Raw genomic sequence first — 16,847 nt, 5'->3', positions numbered from 1 at the left:
CCGGCAGACTGTCGACTGATCTCAGATCTGATTCAACGTCACCATGTGTCTTTCTTTTTCCAGGTTCGCTCTGGGAGACGCTCGCAGGCCTCTGCACGAGACGGCAGCTCTGGTGGAGGACATCGTGCACACGCAGCTCATCACCATGGTAACGTATTTATTTTAAATTTCAAACAAATTCAAGATTAGACCTAAATAGCGCCATTTTTGCCAGTTTGGAGCAGGAAGTGACCATATTTGGGGCGACCTTGGATTTTTTTTGAGAGAAGTTGAATGGGAGTCTATGGAGGCCTTTTGGAGTCGACCTCTAGTGGCGCTCGGTGGTATCGCAGCTTAAAGGCGCCTCTGCGTCGCCTCGTTAACTTGTGTAACTGAACTCTGGGATGTGATTGGTTCATTGATCAGCTGCATCAGGCCTCCGATGGGGCGGCTTTTCGGGGTTCGAGGGTCATTTCAGCCGAGGACATCCTGTTCCTGATGAGGAAGGACAAGGTACACAAAACACACCCGAAACAAACAAAACAAAACAAAAACACCACATTTAAATAGGATTTTTTTTTAATTTTTTTTTTATTGATTTAAAGAAAAGAAAGAAAATAACTAAACCGCGTTGATTTGTAGTTTTGAAATGAATAATTTCCCCTTCGTTTTGTGTTCTCTCTTTTTTGATCAGAGGAAGGTGGCGAGATTATTGAAATATCTCCAGTTTAGAGATTATAAATCCAAACTGCTCAAAACTCTGGAGGACGAAGAACCGCAGCAAGAACAAGGTACACTCAAGGACACCCGAGACACTTTCAAAATAACGTTTTAATCATATGATGTTTCTCTTAACATTTATGTTCGAGAACCAAATATCAGAATAATATGAACAGAGATCACCAGAAGTTGTTTTTATTTTATTTTTTTCCAGACAGGTGGACCGCAGCTGCCGCTGCTGCTGTTGCCGGGGGTAACCAGCGGAGGCAGCGACTGGCCCAGGACTTCCTGGTGGGGATGGATCAGACCGGCGAGCTCCTGACGTTAGCTGAGCGGCAGGAAGTCGACCCCGTCAAACAGGAGAGGATGGAGGTCAGAGGTCGTCGTGACGTCGTCGTGACAACGCGCCTTTTTTATTTTTTTTTTATTTTCAACGACTGACTGGTTTGACTCTGGACGGCAGTATGTTTAAGTTTAGTGTATGATTGATGGTGATTTTACTGTGTGTGTGTGTGTGTGTGTGTGTGTGTGTGTGTGTGTGTGTGTGTGTGTGTGTGTGTGTGTGTGTGCGTGTGTTCAGCGTTTAGAGCGTCACACTCGGACGATGGACCAGACTCAGTACTCGGAGTTCTGTGAGAGTCGACAGCTCAGCTTCGGTAAGATTTGAGTCGAGTCGTTTGTCCCATTAATCATCATTAAATAATAATGATCGTAAATAATAATGATATTAAATAACAATGATATTAAATAATAATGATTAAATCATTTCCGATTTAATTTTTTTATGTCTTTCAGCTAAGAAAGCCTCCAAGTTTCGGGACTGGCTGGACTGCAGCAGCCTGGAGCTGAAACCCAACAGCGTCGCCATGGAGATCATGTCGTATCTGGCCTATGAGACGGTTGCCCAGGTAACGTGTTGAGTCACGATGTCGCACCTGTGTATTGGTGGTGTTGTTGTTGTTGTTGTTGTTGTTGTTTATAAAATTGGTCTGTTTTCGTCTGCAGATCGTGGATTTGTCTCTGCTGATAAAACAGGAAATGACGGTGAAGACGAACGCCACCAGTCACGTGATCTCTGCCAGCTACATCCACTACAACACACACGCAGAGGTACACACACACACACACACACACACACAAAAGCACGCTCCCTTGTTTTCTTAAATCTTAAATAAGTTCTGGGCACAGCAGCCATCTTCTCAGTAGTTACTAACATCCGTCCTCCCACCAGGTGAAGAAGGATCCAGACTCACCTGAGGCCACGCCCCCTTCCACTCCGGGGTCCTCCCACGCCTCTAAGCCCCTCCTACAGGGCAACGGCAGCCTGGACGGCCGTGCGAGGCAGAGGAAACGCAAAAAGGTGTGTGTGTGTGTGTGTGTGTGTGTGTGAGAGATCACATGACTGTTGGAATTTTATTTTTCTCAACTGAAATATTTCTGCTTCAAAAATAGAAAATTCCTTCATTGTATTGAAATGTTTTTGGGTTTTTTTGCCAGAAATATGCAAATTTGCTGAATGCATCAAAGACTTCTATGTTTTTATTATTATCATTTATTATTATTATTATTAAAATAATTATTATATGTGTAATTGTAGAAGGAAAAGTCCTCAGATCCAGTCCAGGTGACAGTTATAGCATGAAAGGTGGTTAAACTATTTGTTTCTACAGATTATCCTTATTTCTCTGCTGACTGTTGCCGATTAGAAATATTAAGAAATATTAGGATGCTCCATTCAGATTAAAGATAATACACTTAAAACGGTGTCGTGTGTTTCAGAGCTGCCCGGCAACAGTGGAGCCTCCCAGCGGAGGCATCCAGCCGTGTCACATCAGAGAGGCCATCAGAAGATACAACTACAGACACACAGTATGTACACACACACACACACACACACACACACACACACACACACACACACACTTTCAGTAACAGCTCTGATTTTCTAGCATCTCTACACGTTTTATTTCTGGATTTAAATTAAAACTATATTTAGTGGTTAAAAAAAAAAAGATGTTTTGTGGTTCTCTTAACAGAGAACTGTCGATCATTTTTTTTTAATCTATCTTTTATTTTAAGAATTTTTCCTCTTCATACTTGCTAATCCAGATAAAAAACATCTAAAGTTCAGCTGAATATCAAGATCTTCCAAAGTTATTCGTATGAAATGTCGTCTTTCCTCGATGATGTCGCAACAAAGACGGGATTTTGTGCTAAAAAAAATATATATATATACCAAACCAGTTAGTTCTCCTGCAGTACATTTAAAAAAAATATTGTTTTAAAACTCTTCCAGTGAAGCATAGATCTTGTAACTTGTAGATGTTGTTCATCATCAAACGCTGGTGAACACACGGCGGCTTCCTGATTCTTTTTTTAATCTTTTATGAATCTTTTATCTTTTATGAAAACACTGTAGAACTGAAAAGATCCGAACTTTTCCTTTTTACGAGCACAGATCTGATCTGACGATGATCTCGTGTCTTCTGTCTCCGTCAGAGTGCCTATTGGAGGACTGGGATGTCTCTCCTCACCTGCTGAGGACGCTCCAAACTATCAAGACACATTCTTGTAGGCATCCATTATTATTATTATTATTTTTTTTTTCTATTAAAAGAGTTTTCAGGAAACCAAATGTTTTCTATTTTTATTTTTTTTATTTTTAAACCTCAAGTTAAAAATCCGCTCCGGAGAAACGCTCGCACGCTCGTACGTCGCTGCTGAAATGAAACTTTATTGGTCACTAATACAGAAACACAAAGGGACTTACTGAGCATGCTCACAACTCAGAGCAACGATGAGCACACGGAGGCAAGAGATGATCAGAGAGTGACACGTTTCCATACGACGGCGGCGAGAGATTATTTTCTGCGAGCGACTCCACCGCCACGACGAGTGTGTGTGTGTGTGTGTGTGTGTGTGTGTGTGTGTGTGTGTGTGTGTGTTTCAGTATTTCTGAGCGCTGTTGAGCATCGACTCCCTCTCCATCAGCTGCTCTCCGTACCGCTGCTGAAGTTCTCTCTCGCGCTCCATCTGCCGCTCCACGTCCTCCCGCAGAGCCTGAAGCACACAAACGGGAAAAATATTGATCGGAGGGCGATAATTCGATTTATCTCAGATTAAAATTAAAATAAAAATCAGTTTGAGCCTCAATAAGATTAAAAAAAAAAAAAAAAAGCAAATGATTCTCGATCGGACAGACCTTTCTTCATATTAGCATCAGACATTTTTTTTATTTCCGAAATACTCTTCATTTATTTTCAGCTTCTTAGATCTTTAATAAATTACTACTTAACTGGCTTCCTGTTTTGAAAATTATTCAGTTAAATTTTTTTAACATTTTCATTATTATTGTGGTTTCTAGAGTGAAAGGTGAAGTCTTCAAACGGTTTGTTTTAATTGGCCAAAAACTAAAAGATAATAAATAAAACAGAAAATAAGCACTTCCTTTTTTTACATTTTGAGAACTGCTAAAATTTTGATTTAAAAAAAAAAAAAAAAAATCTTAATAAATGACAAATTATCAGTTAATTACCAATTTGATGACTAGATTAGTCTGTTATTTTAGCACTAGTGTGTGTGTGTGTGTGTGTGTGTGTGTGTGTGTGTGTGTGTGTGTGACCTCTTGTCTCCTGGGAATGGCTGTGTCTTCTTGTTTCTTCAGCTGGTTGAAGGTCTGCAGCTCCGTGGCCGCCTGCTCCACCTGGTGGACACCACGAGCAATAACATCATTAATATCACTGCAAGTACAAATGTTCACATTTAAGAAGATATTTTTTTTTACCGACCGCGAGTGAACGAGTCAAATACTGACGACTCCCATTCAGTCACTAATTAATAGCAGTATTATTATTAACAACATGAATTAATGTGTTGAAAAGGTCCAACGCTGCTTGGTACCTGTTCCCAGAGCTCCCCGTGCTGCTTCAGGAGCCCCAGCGCTCTGGACTGAAACCCTCCCAGCAGGATCTTCAGTTTCTTCTCCAGTTTCGCTGCTCGCCGGGCCTCCGCTGTCATGTGACCGCGGTTCACCTGGAGGGTCCCACAGACAACACAAACTCTCAAGACAACATTTCATAAAGACGTAGCAAAATACAAAAAATACAGAAAAATACAGAAAAACGTTCTCACCTCTAGTTTTTTCTCCAGGCTTTCAATACGGTCTTTCTTTGAAGCCAGGTTGGCTCTGGTGTACCTGTTCTGAGCCGGTAGATACAACACCTGTGCAACGGGAGGGGCGGACAATATTATTATTATTATTATTCTATACAGTTAAGAAGGACCAGACGGAGCAGAGAGCGGCCTGTAGAAAAACATGGCTGGTGTCTGTTTCCCGACAGGAAAATGAATAAATTAGTAGTTAAATCAAGAAAAATAATTCAGTCCTGCTTCGTGGCAGCAGAATTTTCTGCAAACAATTATCGAGGCGTGTTGGTGCTAATTGTGTTTTACGGGGAGATAAAAGTCTCTCGGGACTCGGACGCTCACCTGTCCGTAGCACTCCTCCCACACCTGGCTGTAGGCCTCCATGCTGAGGTCCCCGTGGCCCATTCCTCCCTTCACCACCTCCATTTCTGCAGCCAGCATCGCCTTCGCCTGTTCAACGGGTACGCAACGTCGTCAGCAAACACTTCAAATAACTTGCATTTGTGTGTGAGGTGGAAACAGCAGGTGATGTTGCACCTGATCCATGTCCTCCGTGCTGATTGGCTTGTAGCTGTGCGTCTCCAGGTAGGAGATGTGCGAGGCGTTGTTGGACGCGGAGGCGGGGCCTCGGGCCTTGAAGCGCTGCAGCTGGCTGGCCGCGTTGGCCGACGGGTGGTGCAGGCAGTCGTGGTGCAGCATGGTGATCATCTCCTGCTTGATGAGCTCCTCGGCCACCTGCAGGTCGGAGAGCGGCTCCATGGAGGCGGGACGGAGGACCGACTCGTTCACCTGCGGACGCACGACGCAAGTGGGGTGTTTTTAGAAAGAACTCTTTTCTACTTTAGTGCTCAACGTGACTTGTTTTAATCACTTGAAGTTGGTGAAACTCTTTAAATTCAGTCACAACATTAAACATCAGCTACTTGAAGGAACTCACTTTCTTTCAGGGTTTTATTTTCTAGGTTTTATTTTTTGGGGGGGATCAGCTCGACACAACGTTTAAAAAAAAACAACTTTTAGACGACGTGTCGGCGGCGGTAACGCCGTGAACTCGTGTGTGTGTGTGTGTGTGTGTGTGTGTGTGTGTGTGTGTGTGTGTGCGTTACCTCGGTAGGTCTCGGCAGACTCCTCTGGACAGCAGTGTGTCGCAGCTTCAGCTCCTTCTCTCTTTCTGCGTCCCGAACAGCCTGAAACACACAAGAGACGTGTTGAACTTCGACGAGTTTTATTTTGAAAGGCAAAAGATTTCATGAATCCTGAAAACAACATTTTTAAGTGGAGTTTGTGTGTTCGTGTGTATTTGTGTGTACTCGTGTGTGTGTTCGTGCGCTTACCTGCTTGCGAGCCTCCACGTCGGCCGAGTCCTCGATGAATCCCGTCTCCGTCTCCGTCTCTTCCAGTTCTTTCTCGGCGTTTTCGGGAAGAACGATCTCGAAGTCGTTCTTGGGAACAGGAAGTGACAACAGTCCCTGTCTCAGCTGCTGAAGGCTTTCCCTTTGCTGTCGAGGGGAAATAAGAGGGACGGCTTTAAATTAGAGCAGAAATAATTAAGTCAATTAACAAAACAAAAATTGCTATTCGGTTGATCAATTAATCGTTTTGAGTCATTTTATAATGAAAAAAAAAAAGAAGTTAATTCTCAGATTTCAGCTCCTGAAATGTGAATATTTTCTGGTTGTATTAAAACGATGCTGAACTGAATATCTCGTGGTGTTTGGACTGCTGGTTTACCATGTGTTTGGTGAACGCCGGGTCGGCCAGTTGCTCCTCGCTGTTAATATTCAGCTTGTCTCTCAGCGGCGTGCGGCCGGGGGTCAAACCCGGGGTCACCGCCCCGCGTGGGGTCATCACACCTCCGGCTTGAGGGGTCATGCCCTCTGAACCCTGACCTTGTCCAGGAGTTCTGAACGGCGTGCTGAGGACGGTGTTGGGCGTTTGGATCTGCTGCCCTTTCGGCGTCACGCCGCTGAAGTCGCTCTCGTGCAGCGGCGTGTTGAGGCCGCCCTTCAGAGGCGTGTCGATGTTGGTCAGAGCCATCAGGTTCTGGGCCTCCTGAAAACACACACACACACACACACACACACACACACACACACACACATGGTAAATATTACCAGCGGTAATTTCTTTTATGGCTAAATTACTTGGAACATGGAATCAATTCAATACAATGGTGAGTATCGGCTAATGAATTTCACAAGCTCTATACCGGCTCTGTTAACTTGTGATGGGTATTATTATTATTATTATTATTATTATTACTGTTCTGTCATCTATATTGAAATAATCAAATGAGCTTATCACCTACAAAAACACGCCTCATTATTTTTTGTGATATAAATATGTTAATAAGTCATTTGTATATTTGGTCCCCTGTTGTCCCTTTTAAATCAAATACTGTAAATGATGATTTTCTGTTTCATAATCTATATAAAATAATCACAGACAAAATAAAATGAGTATACACGTGTTTCCATCTCACCTGAAGTATCCTGTCCTGGACGGTCGGGGTGCGCGGGGTCCGTTGTCCCAGCGCCTTGGTGTTGGCGACGCTGTACTCCGACAGGAGGGCGGAGGAGGCGGAGTTACCGCTTTCGCTCTCCTCGGCGGCTTGACGGGCGACCTCGCTGGCCACGCCCAGTTTGACGACTTCCTCTAACTCGGTGTCGCTGATCTGCGGACGAATCGGATCGATCAACCAAAATACGGCGTCCGAATACCAAAAGTTTGAAATCGTGCGTAGCGGGACGGACTCCGCCGGTCCGGCGGGTTTGTTACCTGCGGTGCCGGTAGGACCAGTTTGGAGCGTTTCTTGGTGAACTCGGCGACTCCGCTGGTCTGCAGGATGGCGGACGGCAGGTCGCTCTCCTTCTTCTTCTTGATCTTCTGTTTATCTTTCTTCCTGTCTCTCTCCTCGCGCTCGCTGCAAACAAACAGCAGGATTGACGGATGAAGACGGTGAGTTTTATCAGCGTATCGGCCCGTCCAGGAGTTGTTTTTTTTTATGTGATCAGAAATGCTCGATTTTGCAGGTGATTTTCCTCATAAATTACAATTTAATTTGCATTTGAGGGTTTTATTTGCATAAAATTGCGGGAATTAGAAAAAGTTCAGAAAGAAAAATCTGATTTTAAAGGAATAAATATGGTAATCGCGATTTCCTTGAAGGGGGCTTATTCCTTATGATGTACATCGTTTTTATCCAACATGTATTCGTGTACATGAAGTGACCGTGTTTGACAGTATTACTGTAAACTGTGTAAATAAAACCGTGTTCGTTGTTACTGACTTGCGCAGTTCTCCCTCCAGGTGCTGCTGTCGGAGCCGTTTGAAGTTGGGCTCCAGAGCGTTGTACTGCTCCATGCTGGTGTCATAGAAACCCTGAAAACACACAAAAGGTTAATACTGTGACTTTGGATTCATTTCGAAACGCTTAAAAGGTGAATTTGTGCCCAGTTTTACTTACCGGTGTGGCTTTCTTTTCGAAGGGGATCTCGGCGTTGTAGTCCACTCCTCTCTTCTTCTTCCTCTTCTTCTGAACGTCGATTCCCGCCGCTCTCAGCTCTCTGCGTTTCTGCAGAGCCGCCAACCGTCTGCAGCAGAACACCAGTAAATACAAACCATCCTGTTCTGATGAATACTTCCATCATCCTCAGTTTGTGTGTGATTTTTAAAAGCATGAAATGAGTTTAACCTGGCTTCCTCCAGCTGCTTCTCTCTGGCCTTCCTCTTGGCCTTCTTGCCCTGGGTGTTGGCCAGACGAGCTCTGGCCTCCGACAGCATCTCCAGCTCATCTTCAGACACAAAATAAAAATTCACCCATTTTTATTACACGACTCGCTGCGTCACTAAATTCTCCCGAGGAGTGGATGAAAACTAAAACGAACCACCAGTGAATGTAAAAAGTCAGTCGTGAGTTGCTCAAATGTATAAAATCTGTTTCTCCGTCAGTATTAAGTGTGCTGCTGTACCTTCGTCCATGTCCACCGGGTCGGGTCTGGCGGGTTTAGTTTCAGGATTGGGGTCGATTTCTCCCGGTTTTAACTTCCTGGGATCGTCTCCCACTTCCTCCTCGTTGTCTCTTTGTGCTGCTTTGTCTCTAAACAACCACAAAAACACATAATCACACTTACTATTTATCCTACAACGGTCAACGAGAGTCTGCTCTAATCTTATAATGAAACCATAACTCTAATGAACGTGTCATTTCAAACCGTACAGCAGGTATTCGTAGTGCTCCAGACACTGGGCGGCGGTGCGTCCTATGATGGGAGCGATGGTCCTCCACTGAGTGGGCATCAGCTTGGCCAAGTGAAGCAGCTTCTCCTCCTCTTCTCTGGACCATTCTGTCTTCTTGATGCTGGGGTCCAGCCACTCGTACCTGCGGGACAGAGGCGACGCCGACGGGATGTCATCATCTTAAATTGAACTCTCTTTTAGTTTTTGTCTCCCCGTACAGTTTCCGTTCTTTCTTTGTGCAGATGTCCACCGGCCGTGGAGCTCCAACCGTTCACGTTTTGGTTCTCTACGCTGTCCTTTTCTCTCTCTGCTCTCCTCTCACCAGGCAGATCTTCTCTGACCTCCGAAGCTGACGTTGGGAATAATCGAATTGTTGTGGTTTCTCCGCGCGATGCTGTAAAGTTCTGCTGTCGGGACTTTTTTTTTTTAACGTGTTCGGTACCTTTAAATAACCCGCGCTGTGATTGTTGGCTCTACATAAACCAAATTAAATTAAACAGCAGCTTTGGACAAAGACAAAGACAAACATAAACATAAACATAAACATAAAGACTCACCATCTGGCTTTACACTGTTTGGCAGACTTGCGGTGCAGCAGGGAGGCGATACGGGACCACTGGTTCTTCCCATATTTCATCACCGCCGCCTTGAGGATCTCATCCTGGATGAAGGAGGACAGGTGTGTTACGTCACAAACCATCAGTCAGTCAGACTTCATTATTCATCCATTTATTCACCGACCGGTTGATCTCTGAATCTTTTCTGTTCTCCATTTCAAACTTTTTAATTTCATTCTCTTGGAAAAGAAACTTGGGAGCTCGAACTGGTGTTTGTTTACTCATCACGTTACATTTACTCATCACGTTACATTTGCTCATCACGTTACATTTGCCCATCGCGTTACATTTACTCATCGCGTTACATTTACTCATCGCGTTACATTTGCTCATCGCGTTACATTAATTGCTCATTAAATATGTAAATATTCGACAGTAGCCGGCTGAGACTAAACTCTTTTCCTCACGACGACACAAATAAACAAAATAACTTCGCTGTGAATCCTGTAAACGAGCAGCTAGCTGGATGCTAACTCGACCGCATCGGTTCACCGTGAGCACTTAGCATCGTGCTAGCCAAAGCTAGCCGTGTAAACACGTACCTCGGTGTTGCGCCACACGCCTCCTTTTATCATGATTCGCGGCATCTCGACGGCCCCGTTGGTGTCTCCTCCTTCACCGGATCCGTTCACGAGTGACTCTCGGCCAGTTTCACGGAGCCGCGCGGTGGAAGTTCAGTCCGGGAACACTTTAAAAAAAACGGGCAGAAGAAACCCGCCGGAAGCTAGCGTCGCAGAATTCAATGGGTCCGCCGCAATGCATTGTGGGTGTCCGTCAGGGGGTTTCTGACGTCATGCCGGTTTTCTGTTTCTTCGCCGCCGTCGTGTTTCCCCTCACCGGCCACCGTAATCCCGGTACCGGCACCGGAGATTCAGCCGTGCGTTTCAACTCGACCTATTTATGTCCGCCGGAACACGCTAATAAGAAATATATCTTTGAGTCGTCGCCATTTGGTGTCGACACGGACCGATGGTTTAGATTTAAATGTGACTAATTGAAAATAGTCCTCGTTTATCCTCCTTTGGTCGTTTCACGGATTATTGTGTGTAGAGGAGGCAGATGGTCAAACAGCAGCTCCTCCAAACAAACCCTGAAGACTGAAGACACTTCTCATATTGGACACAGGAAGTTTGGACTCTTTTTTTTTATCATATTTTTAACGACATGATATAGTATAACTTTTTTTTAACAACATGCTATAGTATGACTTTTTTATTTTTAATGACATGATATAGTATAACTTTTTTTAATTTTTAACATGCTATAGTTTAACTTTTTTTTATTTTTAACGACATGATATAGTATAACTTTTTTTTAACAACATGATATAGTATGACTTTTTTTATTTTTTAATGACATGCTATAGTATAACTTTTTTTAATTTTTAACGACATGCTATAGTATGACTTTTTTTTAACAACATGCTATAGTATGACTTTTTTATTTTTAATGACATGATATAGTATAACTTTTTTTAATTTTTAACATGCTATAGTTTAACTTTTTTTTATTTTTAACGACATGATATAGTATAACTTTTTTTATTTTTAACGACATGCTATAGTATAACTTTTTTTTTTTTTAACGACATGCTATAGTATAACTTTTTTTTATTTTTAACGACATGATATAGTATAACTTTTTTTATTTTTAACGACATGCTATAGTATAACTTTTTTATTTTTAACGACATGCTATAGTATAACTTTTTTTTTTTAACGACATGCTATAGTATGACTTTTTTAATGACATGATATAGTATAACTTTTTTAATTTTTAACATGCTATATTTTAACGACATGCTATAGTATAACTTTTTTTGATATTTTAACGACATGCTATAGTATAACTTTTTTATATATTTTTAACGACATGCTATAGTATAACTTTTTTATATTTTTTTTTTACGACATGCTATAGTATAACTTTTTTTCATATTTTAACGACATGCTATAGTATAACTTTTTTTATTATTTAACGACATGCTATAGTATAACTTTTTTAAATCATATTTAAGACATGTTATAGTATAACTTTTTTAAATCATATTTAAGACATGCTATAGTATAACTTTTTTAAATTTTTAAGACATGCTATAGTATAACTTTTTTAATCATATTTTAGACGACATGCTATAGTATAACTTTTTTAATCATATTTAAGACATGCTATAGTATAACTTTTTTAATCATATTTTAGACATGCTATAGTATAACTTTTTTAATATTTTTAACGACATGCTATAGTATAACTTTTTTAAATCATTTTAACGACATGCTATAGTATAACTTTTTTAAATCATTTTTAAGACATGCTATAGTATAACTTTTTTATCATATTTTACGACATGCTATAGTATAACTTTTTTAATCATATTTTAACGACATGCTATAGTATAACTTTTTTATCATATTTTACGACATGCTATAGTATAACTTTTTTATGATATTTTTTACGACATGCTATAGTATAACTTTTTTATCATATTTTAGACGACATGCTATAGTATAACTTTTTTATTATTTTGGACGACATGCTATAGTATAACTTTTTTATCATATTTTAAGACATGACATAGTATAACTTTTTTAACTTTTTTAAGACATGCTATAGTATAACTTTTTTTTAATCATATTTAAGACATGCTATAGTATAACTTTTTTATGATATTTTAAGACATGCTATAGTATAACTTTTTAAATCATATTTAAGACATGCTATAGTATAACTTTTTTAAATCATATTTTAGACATTTATGCTATAGTATAACTTTTTTATGATCATTTTACACATGCTATAGTATAACTTTTTTATGAATTTTAACATGCTATAGTATAACTTTTTTAATCATATTTTACGACATGCTATAGTATAACTTTTTTAAATCATTTTAGACGACATGCTATAGTATAACTTTTTTATGATATTTTAGACGACATGCTATAGTATAACTTTTTTAATCATATTTATAGTATAACATTTTATAGTATATGCTTTAGTATAACTTTTTTATCATATTTTAGTTATAGTATAACGACATGCTATAGTATAACTTTTTTATGATCATTTTAACGACATGCTATAGTATAACTTTTTTATCATATTTTAGACATGCTATAGTATAACTTTTTTAAATCATATTTTGGACGACATGCTATAGTATAACTTTTTTATGATCATTTTAACGACATGCTATAGTATAACTTTTTTATGATATTTTAACGACATGCTATAGTATAACTTTTTTAAATCATATTTAAGACATGCTATAGTATAACTTTTTTAATCATTTTAACGACATGCTATAGTATAACTTTTTTATGATATTTTGGACGACATGCTATAGTATAACTTTTTTATGATATTTTTAACGACATGCTATAGTATAACTTTTTTAATGATATTTTAACGACATGCTATAGTATAACTTTTTTATGATATTTTAGACGACATGCTATAGTATAACTTTTTTATGATATTTTGGACGACATGCTATAGTATAACTTTTTTATGATATTTTAACGACATGCTATAGTATAACTTTTTTATGATATTTTTAACGACATGCTATAGTATAACTTTTTTATGATATTTTAGACGACATGCTATAGTATAACTTTTTTATGATATTTTAGACGACATGCTATAGTATAACTTTTTTATCATATTTTAGACATGCTATAGTATAACTTTTTTATGATATTTTAACGACATGCTATAGTATAACTTTTTTATGATATTTTAGACATGCTATAGTATAACTTTTTTATGATATTTTTAACGACATGCTATAGTATAACTTTTTTATGATATTTTAACGACATGCTATAGTATAACTTTTTTATGATATTTTAGACGACATGCTATAGTATAACTTTTTTATCATATTTTAGACGACATGCTATAGTATAACTTTTTTATCATATTTTAGGACGACATGCTATAGTATAACTTTTTTATGATATTTTAGACGACATGCTATAGTATAACTTTTTTATGACATTTTAGACGACATGCTATAGTATAACTTTTTTATGATATTTTAGACGACATGCTATAGTATAACTTTTTTATGATATTTTAGACGACATGCTATAGTATAACTTTTTTATGATATTTTAGACGACATGCTATAGTATAACTTTTTTATGATATTTTAGACGACATGCTATAGTATAACTTTTTTATGATATTTTAGACGACATGCTATAGTATAACTTTTTTATGATATTTTAGACGACATGCTATAGTATAACTTTTTTATGACATTTTAGACGACATGCTATAGTATAACTTTTTTATGATATTTTAGACGACATGCTATAGTATAACTTTTTTATGATATTTTAGACGACATGCTATATTATAACTTTTTTATGATATTTTAACGACATGCTATAGTATAACTTTTTTATGATATTTTAGACGACATGCTATAGTATAACTTTTTTATGATATTTTAGACGACATGCTATAGTATAACTTTTTTATGATATTTTAGACGACATGCTATAGTATAACTTTTTTATGATATTTTGGACGACATGCTATAGTATAACTTTTTTATGATATTTTAGACGACATGCTATAGTATAACTTTTTTATGATATTTTAGACGACATGCTATAGTATAACTTTTTTATGATATTTTAGACGACATGCTATAGTATAACTTTTTTATGATATTTTAACGACATGCTATAGTATAACTTTTTTATGATATTTTAGACGACATGCTATAGTATAACTTTTTTATGATATTTTAGACGACATGCTATAGTATAACTTTTTTTTATGATATTTTAACGACATGCTATAGTATAACTTTTTTTCATTTTTAGACGACATGCTATAGTATAACTTTTTTATGATATTTTGGACGACATGCTATAGTATAACTTTTTTATGATATTTTAACGACATGCTATAGTATGACTTTTTTATGATATTTTAACGACATGCTATAGTATAACTTTTTTATGATATTTTAACGACATGCTATAGTATAACTTTTTTATCATTTTAACGACATGCTATAGTATAACTTTTTTATGATATTTTTAACGACATGCTATAGTATAACTTTTTTATGATATTTTAGACGACATGCTATAGTATAACTTTTTTATCATATTTTAGACGACATGCTATAGTATAACTTTTTTATCATATTTTTAACGACATGCTATAGTATAACTTTTTTTATCATATTTTAACGACATGCTATAGTATAACTTTTTTTTATTTTAGACGACATGCTATAGTATGACTTTTTTATGATATTTTGGATAGTATAACTTTTTTATGATATTTTAGACGACATGCTATAGTATAACTTTTTTATGATATTTTAGACGACATGCTATAGTATAACTTTTGTATGATATTTTGGACGACATGCTATAGTATAACTTTTTTATGATATTTTAGACGACATGCTATAGTATAACTTTTTTATCATATTTTAGACGACATGCTATAGTATAACTTTTTTATGATATTTTAGACGACATGCTATAGTATAACTTTTTTATGATATTTTAGACGACATGCTATAGTATAACTTTTTTATGATATTTTAGACATGCTATAGTATATTTTACGACATGCTATAGTATAACTTTTTTATGATATTTTAGACGACATGCTATAGTATAACTTTTTTATGATATTTTTAGACGACATGCTATAGTATAACTTTTTTTTTAATTTTTTATGATATAGTATAACTTTTTTATGATCATTTTTAACGACATGCTATAGTATAACTTTTTTATGATATTTTAGACGACATGCTATAGTATAACTTTTTTATCATATTTTAGACGACATGCTATAGTATAACTTTTTTATGATATTTTAGACGACATGCTATAGTATAACTTTTTTATCATATTTTAACGACATGCTATAGTATAACTTTTTTATGATATTTTAGACGACATGCTATAGTATAACTTTTTTATGATATTTTAGACGACATGCTATAGTATAACTTTTTTATGATATTTTAGACGACATTATTTAACGACATGCTATAGTATAACTTTTTTATGATATTTTAGACGACATGCTATAGTATTTTTAACTTTTTTATAGATATTTTAACGACATGCTATAGTATAACTTTTTTATGATCATTTTTAGACGACATGCTATAGTATAACTTTTTTATGATATTTTAGACGACATGCTATAGTATAACTTTTTATGATCATTTTTAGACGACATGCTATAGTATAACTTTTTTATGATATTTTAGACGACATGCTATAGTATAACTTTTTTATCATATTTTGGACGACATGCTATAGTATAACTTTTTTTAATCATATTTTATAACGACATGCTATAGTATAACTTTTTTTAATCATATTTTAGACGACATGCTATAGTATAACTTTTTTATCATATTTTAGACGACATGCTATAGTATAACTTTTTTATCATATTTTAGACGACATGCTATAGTATGACTTTTTTATATTTTTAACGACATGCTATAGTATAACTTTTTTATGATATTTTAGACATGCTATAGTATGACTTTTTTATGACATTTTAGACGACATGCTATAGTATGACTTTTTTTCATATTTTAGACGACATGCTATAGTATAACTTTTTTATCATATTTTAGACGACATGCTATAGTATAACTTTTTTATGACATATTTTAGACGACATGCTATAGTATAACTTTTTTATTTTAGACGACATGCTATAGTATGACTTTTTTATCATATTTTAGACGACATGCTATAGTATAACTTTTTTTTATCATATTTTAGACGACATGCTATAGTATAACTTTTTTATGATATTTTAGACGACATGCTATAGTATGACTTTTTTATGATATTTTAGACGACATGCTATAGTATAACTTTTTTTATCATATTTTAGACGACATGCTATAGTATAACTTTTTTATGATATTTTAGACGACATATACTATAGTATAAAGTATAACTTTTTTATGACATTTTGGACGACATGCTATAGTATAACTTTTTTATGATAATTTAGACGACATATTGTATAAAGTATAACTTTTGTATTATATTTTAGACGACATACTATAGTATAACTTTTTTATGATATTTTAGACGACATGCTATAGTATAACTTTTTTATGATATTTTA

The 16,847-nt window shown here is 36.6% G+C and overlaps 2 protein-coding genes across 2 annotated transcripts in view; one reads left to right on the top strand and one right to left on the bottom strand.

The window, feature by feature from the left end:
- supt3h (SPT3 homolog, SAGA and STAGA complex component) overlaps positions 1-3,359 on the top strand; it is a 5,483-nt gene extending 2,124 nt beyond the window's left edge. Inside the window, exons 2-11 of the mRNA XM_069718847.1 lie at positions 64-148; positions 406-492; positions 674-770; positions 914-1,071; positions 1,280-1,355; positions 1,495-1,607; positions 1,705-1,809; positions 1,931-2,059; positions 2,479-2,568; positions 3,199-3,359. Of these exons, the coding sequence (XP_069574948.1) occupies positions 64-148; positions 406-492; positions 674-770; positions 914-1,071; positions 1,280-1,355; positions 1,495-1,607; positions 1,705-1,809; positions 1,931-2,059; positions 2,479-2,568; positions 3,199-3,240 (982 nt within the window). The 3' untranslated portion in view covers positions 3,241-3,359. The remainder of the gene's footprint in view (positions 1-63; positions 149-405; positions 493-673; positions 771-913; positions 1,072-1,279; positions 1,356-1,494; positions 1,608-1,704; positions 1,810-1,930; positions 2,060-2,478; positions 2,569-3,198) is intronic.
- A 54-nt stretch (positions 3,360-3,413) lies between these two features.
- On the bottom strand, positions 3,414-10,446 carry cdc5l (CDC5 cell division cycle 5-like (S. pombe)). The gene is made up of 18 exons (XM_069718841.1): positions 10,244-10,446; positions 9,642-9,745; positions 9,065-9,226; positions 8,817-8,944; positions 8,540-8,639; positions 8,312-8,438; positions 8,135-8,226; positions 7,624-7,768; positions 7,328-7,519; positions 6,577-6,897; positions 6,180-6,344; positions 5,952-6,032; positions 5,383-5,634; positions 5,188-5,295; positions 4,831-4,920; positions 4,600-4,731; positions 4,322-4,402; positions 3,414-3,759 (listed from the first exon to the last, which is right to left on the bottom strand). Exons 1-18 carry the CDS (start codon positions 10,286-10,288, stop codon positions 3,646-3,648), a joined length of 2,439 nt encoding a protein of 812 aa, XP_069574942.1. The 5' UTR covers positions 10,289-10,446; the 3' UTR covers positions 3,414-3,645.
- Between the last annotated feature and the right edge of the window lie 6,401 nt (positions 10,447-16,847).

This window comes from Brachyistius frenatus, unplaced genomic scaffold, assembly GCF_029030835.1.
Source record: "Brachyistius frenatus isolate BFR_SWC_R1_liver_20210118 unplaced genomic scaffold, ASM2903083v1 Contig_200, whole genome shotgun sequence".
NCBI classification, from domain to species: domain Eukaryota; kingdom Metazoa; phylum Chordata; class Actinopteri; family Embiotocidae; genus Brachyistius; species Brachyistius frenatus.
Note: the sequence above shows the minus strand (reverse complement) of the source record. Positions and strands in the feature narration are given on the sequence as shown.

Excerpts from the sequence above, each read along its gene's own strand:
- cdc5l (XM_069718841.1), bottom strand. The coding sequence starts at position 10,288 with ATGCCGCGAATCATGATAAAAGGAGGCGTGTGGCGCAACACCGAG. Across the intron at positions 6,898-7,327 it reads TCCAGGACAGGATACTTCAG|GAGGCCCAGAACCTGATGGC; the intron begins GTGAGATGGAAA and ends GTGTGTTTTCAG. Across the intron at positions 4,732-4,830 it reads GCCTGGAGAAAAAACTAGAG|GTGAACCGCGGTCACATGAC; the intron begins GTGAGAACGTTT and ends GGGACCCTCCAG.